Here is a 13,583-nt window from a genome sequence, read left to right as displayed (position 1 = left end):
TTTTGTGTTGTGAAGTTTTCAAGTTTGGTTTAAGATTTGATGGACTATGGAATAAGGAGTGGCAAGAGCCTAAGCTGGGGATGCCTATGGCACCCCAAGATATTCAAGGATGAGCAAGAGCCTAAGCTTGGGGATGCCCCGGAAGGCATCCCCTCTTTTGTCTTCGTCTATCGGTAACTTTACTTGGAGCTATATTTTTATTCGACACATGATATGTGTTTTGCTTGGAGCGTCTTGTATGATATGATTCTTTGCTTTCTAGATTACCACAATCATCCTTGCTGTACACACCTTTTGGGAGAAACGCACATGATTTAGAATTTATTAGAACACTCTATGTGCTTCACTTATATCTTTTGAGCTAGATAATTTTTGCTCTAGTGCTTCACTTATATCTTTTAGAGCACGGCGGTGGCTTAATTTTGTAGAAATTGTTGATCTCTCATGCTTCACTTATATTATTTTGAGAGTCTTTTAGAACAGCATGGTATTTTCTATGGTTATAAAATTAGTCCTAGAATGATGATCATCCAAGTTGGGTATAATAAAAACTATCATAGAAAGTGAATTGGATGCTATGATCAATTTGATGCTTGATAATTGTTTTGAGATATGAGGATGATGATATTAGAGTCATGCTAGTTGGGTAATTATGAATTTAAGAAATACTTGTGTTGAAGTTTTTGATTCCCGTAGCATGCACGTATGGTGAACCGCTTTGTGATGAAGTTGGAGCATGATTTATTTATTGATTGTCTTCCTTATGAGTGGCGGTCAGGGGCGCGCGATGGTTAACTCCTACCAACCTCCCCCCTAGGAGCATGCGCATAATGCTTGGTTTTTGATTACTTGTAGATTTTGCAATAAGTATATGAGTTCTTTATGACTAATGTTGAGTCCATGGATTATACGCACTCTCTCCCTTCCACCATTGTTAGCCTCTCTTATGCTGCACCACTTTTGCCGGTACCGTACACCTACCATATACCTCCCACAAAACAGTCACCATACCTACCTATTATGGCATTTCCATAGCCATTCCGAGATATATTGCCATGCAACTTTCCACCGTTCCATTTATCATGACACGCATCATCATTGTCATGTTGCTCTTGCATAATCATGTAGTTGACATTGTATTTGTGGCAAGGTCATCCTCATGATTTTCATACATGTCACTCTTGGTTCATTGCATATCCCGGCACACCGCTGGAGGCATTCATATAGAGTCATATTTTGTTCTAAGTATCGAGTTGTAATCTTGAGTTGTAAGTAAATAAAAGTGTGATGATCTTCATTATTAGAACATTGTCCCAAGTGAGGAAAGAATGATGGAGACTATGATTCCCCCACAAGTCGGGATGAGACTTCGGACTTTACAAAAAAAAGAGAGAAGGGCCATAAAAAAAAAGAAAGGCTAAATAAAAAAATGAGAGAAAAAGAGAGAAGGGACAATGCTACTATCCTTTTTACCACACTTGTGCTTCAAAATAGCACCATGATCTTCATCATAGAGAGTCTCCAATGTTGTCACTTTCATATACTAGTGGGAATTTTTCATTATAGAACTTGGCTTGTATATTCCAATGACGGGCTTCCTCAAAATGCCCTAGGTCTTCGTGAGCAAGCAAGTTGGATGCACACCCACTTAGTTTCTTTTGTTGAGCTTTCATACATTTATAGCTCTAGTGCATCCGTTGCATGGCAATCCCTACTCACTCACATTGATACCTATTAATGGGCATCTCCATAGCCCGTTGATACGCCTAGTTGATGTGAGACTATCTTCCTCTTTTTTGGCTTCTCCACAACCACCATTCTGTTCCACATATAGTGCTATGTCCATGGCTCACGCTCATGTATTGCGTGAAAGTTGAAAAAGTTTGAGAATACTGAAGTATGAAACAATTACTTGGCTTGTCATCGGGGTTGTGCATGATTAAATACTTTGTGTTATGAAGATAGAGCATAGCCAGACTATATGATATTGTAGGGATAACTTTCTTTAGCCATGATATTTTGAGAAGACATGATTACTTTGTTAGTATGCTTGAAGTATTATTGTTTATCATCTCAATATGAACTTTTATTTTGAATCATTTGGATCTGAACATTCATGCCACAATAAATAAAATTACATTGAGAATTATGCTAGGTAGCATTCCACATCAAAAATTCTGTTTTTATCATTTACCTACTCGAGGACGAGCAGGAATTAAGCTTGGGGATGCTTGATATGTCTCCAATGTATCTATAATTTTTGATTGTTCCATGCTATTATATTACCTGTTTTGGATGTTTATGGGCTTTACTTTACACTTTTATATCACTTTTGGGACTATCACATTCAGTGTTTCGAAGAAAAGGAATATCAAATGGAGTCCAAACGGGATGAAACCTTCGGGAGCGATCTTTCTGGAACAAATGCAAACCAGGGAACTTGAGTGGACGTCAAGCAACGAGCTAGGCGGTCACGAGGGTGCCCGGCGCGCCTTGTAAGGGTGGGCACGCCCCCCACCCTCGTGGGCCCCTCGAGCATCCACCGACCTACTTCTTCCTCCTATATATATCTATGTACCCCAAAACCATCCAGGAGCACCACAAAAACATAATTCCACCGCCACAACCTTCTGTATCTGCGAGATCCCATCTTGGAGCCTTCGCCAGTGTTCTGCCGGAGGGGGAATCCACCATGGAGGGCCTCTACATCATCTCCAAGGCCTCTCCGATGAGTTGTGAGTAGTTTACCACAGACCTTCGGGTCCATAGTTATTAGCTAGATGGCTTCGTCTCTCTCTTTGATTCTCAATACAAAGTTCTCCTTCCTCTTCTTGGAGATCTATTCGATGTAACTCTTTTTGCGGTGTGTTTGTCGAGATTCGATGAATTGTGGGTTTATGATCAAGTTTATCTATGAGAAATATTTGAATCTCCTCTGAATTCTTTTATGTATGATTGGTTATCTTTGCAAGTCTCTTCGAATTATCAGTTTGGTTTGGCCTACTAGATTGATCTTTCTTGCCATGGGAGAAGTGCTTAGCTTTGGGTTCAATCTTGCAGTGTCCTTTTCGAGTGACAGCAGGGGCAGTAAGGCACGTATTGTATTGTTGCCATCGAGGATAAAAATATGGAGTTTATATCATATTGCATGAGTTTATCCCTCTACATCATGTCATCTTGCTTAATGCGTTACTCTGTTCTTATGAACTTAATACTCTAGATGCAGGCAGGAGTCGGTCGATGTGTGGAGTAATAGTAGTAGATGCAGAATCGTTTCGATCTACTTGTTGTGGACGTGATGCCTATATACATGGTCATGCCTAGATATTCCCATAATTATGCACTTTTCTATCAATTGGCCGACAGTAATTTGTTCACCCACCATAATACTTATGCTATCTTGAGAGAAGCCACTAGTGAAACCTATGGCCCCTGGGTCTATCTTTTATCATATAAGTTTTCCATCTACGTTTATTTGCATCTTTTACTTTCCAATCTATATCATAAAAATACCAAAAATATTTATCTTATCATATTATCTTTATCAGATCTCACTTTTGCAAGTTTCTGTGAAGGGATTGACAACCCCTTTATCGTGTTGGTTGCGAGGTTCTTGTTTGTTTGTGTAGGTGCGTGCTTTTGAGGAGCCTCGTATTGGATTGATACCTTGGTTCTCAAAACTGAGGGAAATACTTACGCTACTTTGCTGCATCACCCTTTCCTCTTCAAGGGAAAAACCAACGCATGCTCAAGAGGTAGCAGCTTCTGAGCCAGGTCTATGCGTAGATGATATGCACAAGGAGAACGCAAAGAGTTGTGGGCGGTGATCGTCATACTGCTTACCACCAATGTTTTATTTTGATTCGGCGGTATTGTTGGATGAAGCGTCCCGGACCAACCTTACATGACCATGTTCATGAGACCGGTTCCACCGACAGACATGCAACTAGTTTTGCATAAAGGTGCACTACAAAGAAAAGACACATCCGTGATATTTTGGGCTAAACGAATTTTTTTCCTGTCATGCTTATGACACTTCTATGACGATAATTGTGACAAAACCCGGTATCATCATAGATGTGGTGGGCTCCTACTTCTATGAAAAAAATCATGACAGAAAATGGGCTTTTCGTCTTGGACAGGCCGAAGACACAGCTGCATGACATTCTTTGGGCCGTCCATGATGGAAAAAATCTTGGTAGAAGCAAGGGCGAGGAAAATATCAGGGAGTTCCCGGTTACAGTGGGTGGTCGGGACCGAGCGATGCACGGAGGTTTGCGCGTTTCTCTCGTACACGTACGCGCGTGTGTGCAAGGCGTTGCGCTCTAACTGAACCCGAGCGAGGCGTTGGGCTCTAATTGAACCCGAGCGATTGCACTAGCTACGTTACTGAACCCCGATCAATCCCTTGCTATTAACTGAACCCGTTCCTTCGCTACTGCTGCTAACTGAAGCCGATCGAAGCTGCCTCTTGATGAACAGTTCCCGGTGGGGGTTGGATGAACAGGACCCAATGGTAGTAGAGGCCGTTGCCGCTAGATGAACAGGACCCCGATTGATTGAGCCGGTTGGGGGTGGATGAACAGGACCCCGTGGAGGGCTGGATGAACAGGACGAACCCGTGGAGGGCTGGATGCATAGTAGCCGGTGGAGGGCTGGATGAACAATAGCCCGTGGAGGGAGGGTTGAATAGGACCCCATGGAGAGGGCTGGTTGAACATGACCCCGTGGAGAGGGCTGGTTGAACAGTAGCCGGTGAAGGAGCTGTGGAGGCTGGATGCACAAGAGCCTGTGGATGAACAGTCGCAGGTGGAGGCTGGAGGAGGTCAACGGTGGAGATGAACAGTTGCCCGTGGAGTCCTGTTTTGCGGTACGCCACACCCCTCCCGATGAACAAGACCCCCGTTTCGACCGTAGCGCTCCAACACAAGTCTGTTTCCTCCGTCTTGCATGCCACACCCCTCTTGATCAACAAAACTTGACTGTAGGCACTCCAACACTAGTCCGTTTCCTCCTTTTTGCGGTACGCCACACTCCTCCCAATCAACCGGACCCCGTTTCGACCGTATGCGGTCGAACACAAGTCCGTTTCCTCCGTTTTGTGGTACGCCAGACCCTTCCCAATGAACAAGACCCCGCTTCGACCGTACGCGGTCGAACAAAAGGCCCATTTCCTTCATTCTGCGGTATGCCAGACCTCATTTCGACTGTTCCGTCCAAGCCGGTTGGCTCCCGATGAACACGACTGAAAGATCGTGGATGTCGCTTAGAGAGGGGGGTGGGGTGAATATGCACTTTTAAAATAATTACGGTTTGACTTGAACAAATGCGGAATAAAACTAGCAGTTAATTTGTCAAGCACAAAACCTACAACAACTAGGCTCACCTATGTGCACCAACAACTTATGCTAAGCAAGATAAACAACTATGTGATAGCAAGATATATAACATGAAACACTGTGGCTATCACAAAGTAAAGTGCATAAGTAAAGGGCTTGGGTAAGAGATAACCGAGGCACGTGGAGACGATGATGTATCCTGAAGTTCACACCCTTGCGGGTGCTAATCTCCATTTGGAGAGGTGTGGAGGCACAATGCTCCCCAAGAAGCCACTAGGGCCACCGTAATCTCCTCACGCCCTCACACAATGCAAGATGTCGTGATTCCACTAAGGGACCCTTGAGGGCGGTCACCGAACCCGTACAAATGGCAACCCTTGGGGGCGGTCACCGAACCCGTACACTTTGGCAACCCTTGGGGGCGGTCACTGGAATCCGTCAAATTGCTCGGGGTGATCTCCACAACCTAATTGGAGACTTCAACGCTTGCCCGGAGATTTACACCACAATGATTGAGCTCCGAACACCACCAACTGTTTAGGGCGCCCAAGCACCCAAGAGGAACAAGCTCAAGGGTACCAAGCACCCAACAGTAATAAGCTTATCAACTTGCAACTTCCACGTATCACCGTGGAGAACTCAAAACGATGCACCAAATGCAATGGCAAGGGCACACAAAGTGCCCAAGTCCTTATCTCCCAAATTCCACCAAAGCAACTAATGCTAGGGAGGGAAATGAGAGGAAGAACAAGAAGGAGAACACCAAAAACTCCAAGATCTAGATCCAAGGGGTTCCCCTCACATATAGGAGAAAGTGATTGGTGGAAATGTGGATCTAGATCTCCTCCCCCCCAAAGAAACTAGTAAGAATCCATGGAGGGATTGAGAGTTAGCAAGCTCTAAGAAGGTCAACTATGGGGGAAGAACACGAGCTAAAGGGATAGGGTCCATTGGGGAAGAAGGCTCCCTTAAATAGGCACCCCCGAATCCAACCGTTATGCCCACTGGTCGTGCACAAGCGGTACTACCGCTTGGAGGAGCGGTACTACCACTTAACACAGCCAAAACAGCCCAGCGAGGCAGAAAACACGAAAAGTCGATCTTCCAGAGAGGTAGTACCACTCTGGGGAGAGGTACTACCGCTTGAGTGGTACTACCGCTCTACTACTGCTTAGGGAAAACAGGCAACATAAACAAGCACAACCATTGAAACACAAGAGGTACTACCGCTCGGAGGTGCAGTACTACCGCTTGAGCGATACTACTGCTTAGAGAAAATAGGCAACAGAAACATGCACAAAAGACTTTGCCCAAGCGGTAGTGTAGTGTAGTGCACAACGGAAGTACCGCACGCGGTACTACCGCTTGGGTGCTGCAAAATATCCCAAGCAAAACAGAAGAAACAGGTTGGACCGAAACAGTCACAACAATTGCATATGAGCTCCGAATTGAGCAAACTCAAGCTTGTTGGATAGCTGACGACGAGTAGCATCCAATAGCGACTGGTTAAAATAAGAAGATGCATGGAGGTATGCCTAATATATAGAGGAGAGAAAACTCCAAAAGATAAGAACTGGCAAAACCTCCAACATGGAAAACATCATAGAAGATGCAAGTGAACTCCGTTTTCGATGAACTCGAGCTTGTCATCAAGATGAACATAAGCTCTACATCTCACAAGGAGAAGAACCAAACAAGAACCAATAAAGATGATGCAAGGATGCAATGGTTTGAGCTCTCTATGAACGATACGATGAAGATACTCATTGAGAGCCCCCCTTGATAGTACGACAATCGATCCTATAACCCGGTCTCCCAACTACCACCATGAGACCGATAAAATAGAAAACCTATCAAAGGCAAACCTTTGCCTTGCACATAGTCCACTTGAGCTAGATGATGGCGATCTTGACTCCCTCAAGTTGGACTACCTTTCTTGATTGCGTTGGCTCGATGAAGAGTAGTTGATTGCTCCCCCATACTCCACTATGGATGAGCCACTCTTCGGCACATCTTCACAAGTCCATTGTCTCCACAATGGACGACAAGCTTCAAGCATGATACCTTTGTGATGCTCCACTTGAACTTGCACACCGCAACCTAACCCCACAAAGAACTCTCATGAATACCATGGGTTAGTACACAAAGCGTAATGGACAATTCTTACCATACCATGGGATCACTTGATCCCTCTCGGTACATCTTCTGCGCTTTATGAGTTGATCAACTTGATTCACTCTTGACTTAGTCTTGATCAACCTTGAATCTTTCCAACTCTCTTCATTTGGATGATGTCTTGAAGGTAAACATGAATGATCACACAATCTTCTTCTTCAAGACATGCTTGCAATAAGCTCAACACTCACATGGCCAATCTTTGGATAATTCCTTAATAGCACATTGGTCAACTCATAAACTCCTTGAAACCAACACATGCACTTCAAGAAATTCCTATGGACAAAACCTTCAAATATAACTCAAGGAAGCCATTAGTCCATAGAGATTGTCATCAATTACCAAAACCACACATGGGGCCACCACATGTTCTTTCAACGACGTATTCCGTTGCCTTATGAATCTAGGCCCAAGCATACATACCATATAGCGCAATCGACTCGGGATCCGCCATTCCATCATAGTCCTCAATGATCACTCCATAGCCCCTGAAAATCCAATTTCCTCCATGCACTACCTTCTTCCAATCTCCCAAGTAGAACGTCTGGAAGAGGAATAGATTCTCCCCAGCTTCACAAAACTTTGGCGTTTGGTCGAGCCACCATGCCAGCTGCATCGCACCCCCTGCTTGCAAAAACATCTTATATTATGGGACAGAGGGAGTATTAAACATATCCTCCAAGCAAAAGGGCATGTTGGCGTTGACCCGTGCGATCACTAGCTAGGTATTCGGCATCACGCTCGAATTACCTCACTTCCTGTTTCCCAGTCACCATGCCGTACAACTCATAATCGAACCAGATGTTGCCGCCATGTCTAGGGTTTTGGAGAAGAACACATGAGCCCCACAAGGAACCTCTCACCCACTTGCGGAGCTTCAGCTAGGCCAAAATGGGCCATTACCTGCCCTAGCCAGAGCGAAAATAGTGAGGGATTAAGACCATATTGGGCCCATGAGAGGAAATAAAGTGGGTTTTATTTGTACTAGCCCGCCCAGATTGGACAATGTAGCTCCGCCACTACTCCCCCCCATCACTCGTGAAAGAGGGTAGCGATCTGGTAGAGAATTGCTACGAAAACTCATGTCAACGATGCGAGATCGCCGACTGAGAGGGTAATTTTTTCCAAGCACTGGATGACCACGTTTTTTAACACAAGCATGACCACTTATTTATTAACTTTACACAAGGATGACCACTTATTTAAGAAGGAAGTATTTCAAAGTAGTCCTGGCCATGGGCAGCCCGGCCCGAAAAAGCCCGACCCAACGATTCACTCGGGCCGGATCCTAGATTTTGAGCCCAAAGGCCGGGCTAGGCTTGGGCCTGGGCCCGTCATTTTAGCAATTTATTGAAGGGGCCTGGTTCGAGGCCCAACGGTCTTTTACACGTGCGGGCCAGGCTTGGGCCTGATTTTCTAGGCCTGATGCCCAGGCCGGGCTGGGCCTGGGTTTTCTGTGTCGGGCCCGGCCCAGCCTGAGGGATGGGCAGGTATAGTTCGAAGTGAGAAAAAGCTATTCTATGGGCCGAGGAGAGACACTAGTACTGCCGACATTTGGCCCAACATCTCACCACTGAGAAGAGCGCCTCCATTCCCCAATCATTCCTCACCCCTCCTCTCCCCAAACCCTCGCCGTCATCCCCTCCACCGGCGGCCATGGACGACCCGCAGGTTATCCTCGGCACCTCCAGGAGCGATATGCTCGCCTCCTTGGAGCGCGACGGCCAGGACCCTGCGACGCTGGACCTCGGCTCAAACATGATGCTCCACTTCGTGTACAAGTACCTCCCGGACCCACCCGTCTCCCCCGCCGCACCCCTCTCGCTCGCCGGCGCGTCGTGGGTCCCCGACGGCGTCGACCGCATCAGCCGCCTCCCCGACGTGCTCCTCCGCAACATCATCTCCCGCCTCCCCGCCAAGGACGCCGCGCGCACCGCCGCCCTCGCCTCACGCTGGCGCCCGCTCTGGCGCTCGGCGCCCCTTACACTTGTCGACAGCCATATGCTTCCAGACGGCGGCGCGTCCGGCCCGTTCATCATCGGCGCTCCCTCTCCCCGAGCCGTCACCGCATCGGTGTCCAGCGCCCTCGCGGCGCACCCGGGCCCCTTCCGCTTCGTCCACCTCACCTGCAGCAACATGGACGAGCACCGAGGCGAGATGGCGCGCTGGATCGACACCCTCGTCGCCAAGGGGGTCAAAGATCTCGTCTTTGTGAACCGCCCTTGGCCGATTGACCTGCGCCTCCCCGCCACGCTCTTCAGCTGCGCCTCCCTCACCCGCCTCTATCTCGGCGTCTGGACACTTCCGGACACCACGGCCGTGCCGCGCGGCGCCAGCTTCCCCAACCTCCGGGAGCTCGGCCTATGCATGACTGTCATGGAGGACCGTGATCTGGCATTCATGCTCGAAAGAAGCCCAGTCCTTGAGTTCCTCCTCATCATGTGGAGCCAGACCGGAGTGCGCCTCCGACTCGTTAGCCACAGCCTGCGGTGCCTTCAGCTGGCCTTCACCTACTTGGAGTACATCGACGTGGTGGATGCACCTCGCCTGGAGAGGCTCTTGCAGTGCGAAACTGTTGGCGAGGGGGGGATGAAGTCCACCATGGAGCGCTCTGAGATCAAGATTGGGCGTGCACCTAATCTGCGTGTGCTGGGATATCTTCTGCCAGGAGAGCAACAGTTGGTGGTGGATAACGCCGATCTCGTGGTAGATACTAATTTAATTTGCATGTGTAGCTGTTCTGTGCCAATTAATATCTGTGATCTGAATTAGTTCATCTGTCCTCGGTGCATTGCAGGCTAGGAGCAGGGAGAACATTGTCCCTACTGTCAAGATTTTGGGCATAGGGGTGCAGTTTGGTGTCCGCAATGTTGTCAAGAAAGTGCCTGGCTTTCTCAGATGCTTCCCCAACCTGGAGACGCTCCATGTCCATGTAAATTTGGTCAACTTCATGAGATACAGTTGCTGCATTGGCAATTTTGCAATACTAGTTGCTATGTTATATCTAGCATGGTCAGAACTGTGTATTAGATTAGTTGTACTATCGCTGGCCAGCTGCTGCTGCTGCATGATATGCAGTACTCACAGATTATTTGTCTAACATCAAACTATGTATGCACTGTTTGATTTCATTTGCTTGCAGTCCCCTCCCATATCTGAAGAGTCCACTGGCAAGGTGAATCTCAAGTTCTGGCAGGAGGGCGGTCCCATCAAATGCATCGTGCAGAGCGTGAAGAAGGTGTTCTTCTATGAGTTCCAGGGGTCGAGAAGCGAGGTTGCTTTCCTCAAGTTCATCGCGGAGAGAGGGCGGGTGCTGGAGCGGATGGTGGTTGTGGTGTCCAGCAAGTGTTTCTCCTCGTCCTCGGTGGGTAATGCGGACGCCAAATTGATGCCTCTGATGAGCGCAAAGTGGAACAACAAAGCTTGCAAACTAGAGATATTCAGGAGCGGACGCGAGGACGCTGGAGGTCCAGTTTACTCCCACGAGCTAGCTTCTGATTTCGAGTTTGCTGACCCTTTTGACCTCGAGGACTATATGAAGCAGAAAGGGTCTCTGCAAGTTAATTAGTACTAGGTCTATGACAAGACTAGTGGTGCCTATAGCTAGGCTTTGTGTTGTCGTAAGGACCTGGCAGCAGCTAAAAGAAGCTATTTGGGGAGCTTGTTTGCGCCAAGTAAAGTTTGTATGTGGGATGCTATGTGGTACTCTAGTGCGCAACTGGTATGTTGTTTCTAGTTTGTCCAAGTGCAACTTGACTATGTTTTGCAGTTGTTGCAGTTAGCATGAGTTCACTATGTTTTCACTCTTGGCAGTTGTTGCAGTTAGCATGAATTATTTTGCTATGCATTGGGTTGGTTTCAGCTCGAAAGACTTGGTTGCCAGATTATGTCCGCCCCCGCAATGCTACTGGGAGGAGTCCCTTCCCGGTGCCACGCTGGCTGACGGTCATTGGCCCGGGGCGGGATTCCAGGTGCAAAGAGGCCGCCGCAAGCCGGAGTTTTGGCTGTTGAGCTCCCATGCAGTGCAGGCGTTGATGTGCCTGATGGACCTGCCGGCATGACATTATGGAGTTGTACGTTCAGCTTTGATATAGATCAACAGAGCACAACACAAAGATGACTGTCCCTGGTTCACTGTTAGCTTAGCCGTTATTACTGTTTATGTATAGCTGACGGTCATTATGTCTGCCCCTGTTTTTCTATAGCTAACAGTCATTTTGATCAATCGGGCGCTGTGTTGGCTGATCTATTCTTGTTTGTTAGCTGGGTGTTGTGTTGTTTGAAGCCCTGAGTTTTTCTTTTTACAGTCCGAAAGGAATTTGTGACCAATCCAATCTGAAACTGACGTACGTTCAGGGGTAGCATTACAAGTTTAAAATCATCCAAACGGGAGCAATTTCACAGTTATTCGTCAGCACCCAAGCTGTGGAGTGAAGCTATGCAGGGTGCCTCTACACTCAAGATTCATCAATCCAGCTGCACCTCATACATCAATACGTATATAATAAAATATGGATATCACTATTTTCAGAAAGATAGGAGGGAGTATATAACAAAATATGGATATCACTATTTTCAGAAAGATAGGAGGCAGAGGAGTAGTACTCCAAGCTGGTCTCACATTTTGGGACGGAGGGAGTCTTACATTTTATGGAGCGAAGTGTGCAAATGGCAAGAGAACCCCCGTTGAAAACCATTTGGTTTCTTGCATCCCAAATTTTCCAGAGCACAGTTCAGGAGAGCATGAACGCATTTAGTGTAGGAGGCAGGTGTGAGGGCCTTGCTGATGCACACAGATTACTGATTGGGTTGCAACGAGGCCTGGCGCCGATGGCGCGCCAAACGCTTCTGGAAGTCGGACAGGTGGAGAAGAGATGATCTCTGTCTTCTCGTCAGTCGATCCAGGTATGCCAACCAAGTTTGTATAAACATGGTTGAACTTATTTGCAAGACCTGTATAAATGACTGAAATTTGTACAAACATGTTTTTCTTACTCAAAACAATGAGATTTCGTTGAAATGTTTGCTATGAAATCAGTGAAAGCTTACATGGTTAATCACTGAAGAAGAGAATGAAGTTCAAACCAAATATTATAACGTAGTTACCTACTAATTCTTCATGAAGTCTATGTGAAAAAAAGTATTGGAATGGAATTGAAATAAGATCTCCGGAACAAGGATGGAGGGAATAACTAGCAATAATAGCAAGCACAAGGTCATGATCTGGATGCCAGAGGCAAGCTGGACAGGTTCAGCTGGTCTACGAAAATATTGAACCACAACAGATTAAATTCAACTCATGGATTCTATCTCCTCGTTAAATCGAAGCTGAATCGGATCGATAAGCTGTCAGGTAGTACACTTGATTGATTGTATGCCGCTTCAATTGCAGTGCACTTGCTGCCTTCATTTTTCCAGCTTGGTCTGTGCTACTTCAAAAGTACTTCTGCGCAATCCATGTGTTCCACACACACTGTGCTCGGGACAAAAGAGCAAACTGACTTATATTGAGGAACAGAGGGAGTACTATTTTCATTGTGTTGCAAATTTGCATATCAGTGATTACCACAAAGTAGATATATGTGGCCATTTTATTTTTACATGAGAGCTCCAGTGGTAACATTCTAGGGGGGTGCAGTTGACTGGATACTCTGCAAAATTTATAAGTCTATCGCTTGAGGTAACTGTGGCATTATTCATGCGAAAATCCCTTTTTCTACACACCACTGGACACGATACCCTGAATGTTTTAAGGGTCCAGTTGGTATGGAAATAGTTATTCCATTATAATTGTTTCGTGTTATGTCTGGAGGGCCTGCTTGGGGAGATGACGCTCCCCAACTGTCTGTCTACTCCAGAAGATGAAGAGAGGCCCGTCGGACGCGAACCGTCTGTCTGACGAGCAGATTCACCACGTCTACTTGCAGGTTGACAAGAAGCTGTTAATCGATGGCTACTACTACTACTACTAGCTATGCAATTAATTGTTAGCCTTACGATCCTGACAATAGTTGTTTTTCCATGATTCTTTGCATGGTTACTATTTCACCAGTATGTTTCTGCAACATT

General features: G+C 46.6%; 1 protein-coding gene across 1 annotated transcript; it reads left to right on the top strand.

Moving 5' to 3' along the window:
• Positions 1 to 9,110: 9,110 nt before the first annotated feature.
• LOC119282145 (F-box/FBD/LRR-repeat protein At1g13570-like) lies at positions 9,111 to 11,257 on the top strand. The gene is made up of 3 exons (XM_037562466.1): positions 9,111 to 10,220; positions 10,312 to 10,446; positions 10,657 to 11,257. The coding sequence occupies exons 1-3, from the start codon at positions 9,171 to 9,173 to the stop codon at positions 11,080 to 11,082; spliced, it is 1,611 nt and encodes a 536-aa protein (XP_037418363.1). The 5' UTR covers positions 9,111 to 9,170; the 3' UTR covers positions 11,083 to 11,257.
• Positions 11,258 to 13,583: the final 2,326 nt, after the last annotated feature.

This window comes from Triticum dicoccoides, chromosome 3B, assembly GCF_002162155.2.
Source record: "Triticum dicoccoides isolate Atlit2015 ecotype Zavitan chromosome 3B, WEW_v2.0, whole genome shotgun sequence".
Classification (NCBI taxonomy): domain Eukaryota; kingdom Viridiplantae; phylum Streptophyta; class Magnoliopsida; order Poales; family Poaceae; genus Triticum; species Triticum dicoccoides.
Note: the sequence above shows the minus strand (reverse complement) of the source record. Positions and strands in the feature narration are given on the sequence as shown.

Coding starts and splice junctions, on each gene's coding strand:
- LOC119282145 (XM_037562466.1), top strand. CDS start 9,171: ATGGACGACCCGCAGGTTATCCTCGGCACCTCCAGGAGCGATATGCTC. Junction 10,221..10,311: donor TGGATAACGCCGATCTCGTG/GTAGATACTAAT, acceptor GGTGCATTGCAG/GCTAGGAGCAGGGAGAACAT. Junction 10,447..10,656: donor TGGAGACGCTCCATGTCCAT/GTAAATTTGGTC, acceptor ATTTGCTTGCAG/TCCCCTCCCATATCTGAAGA.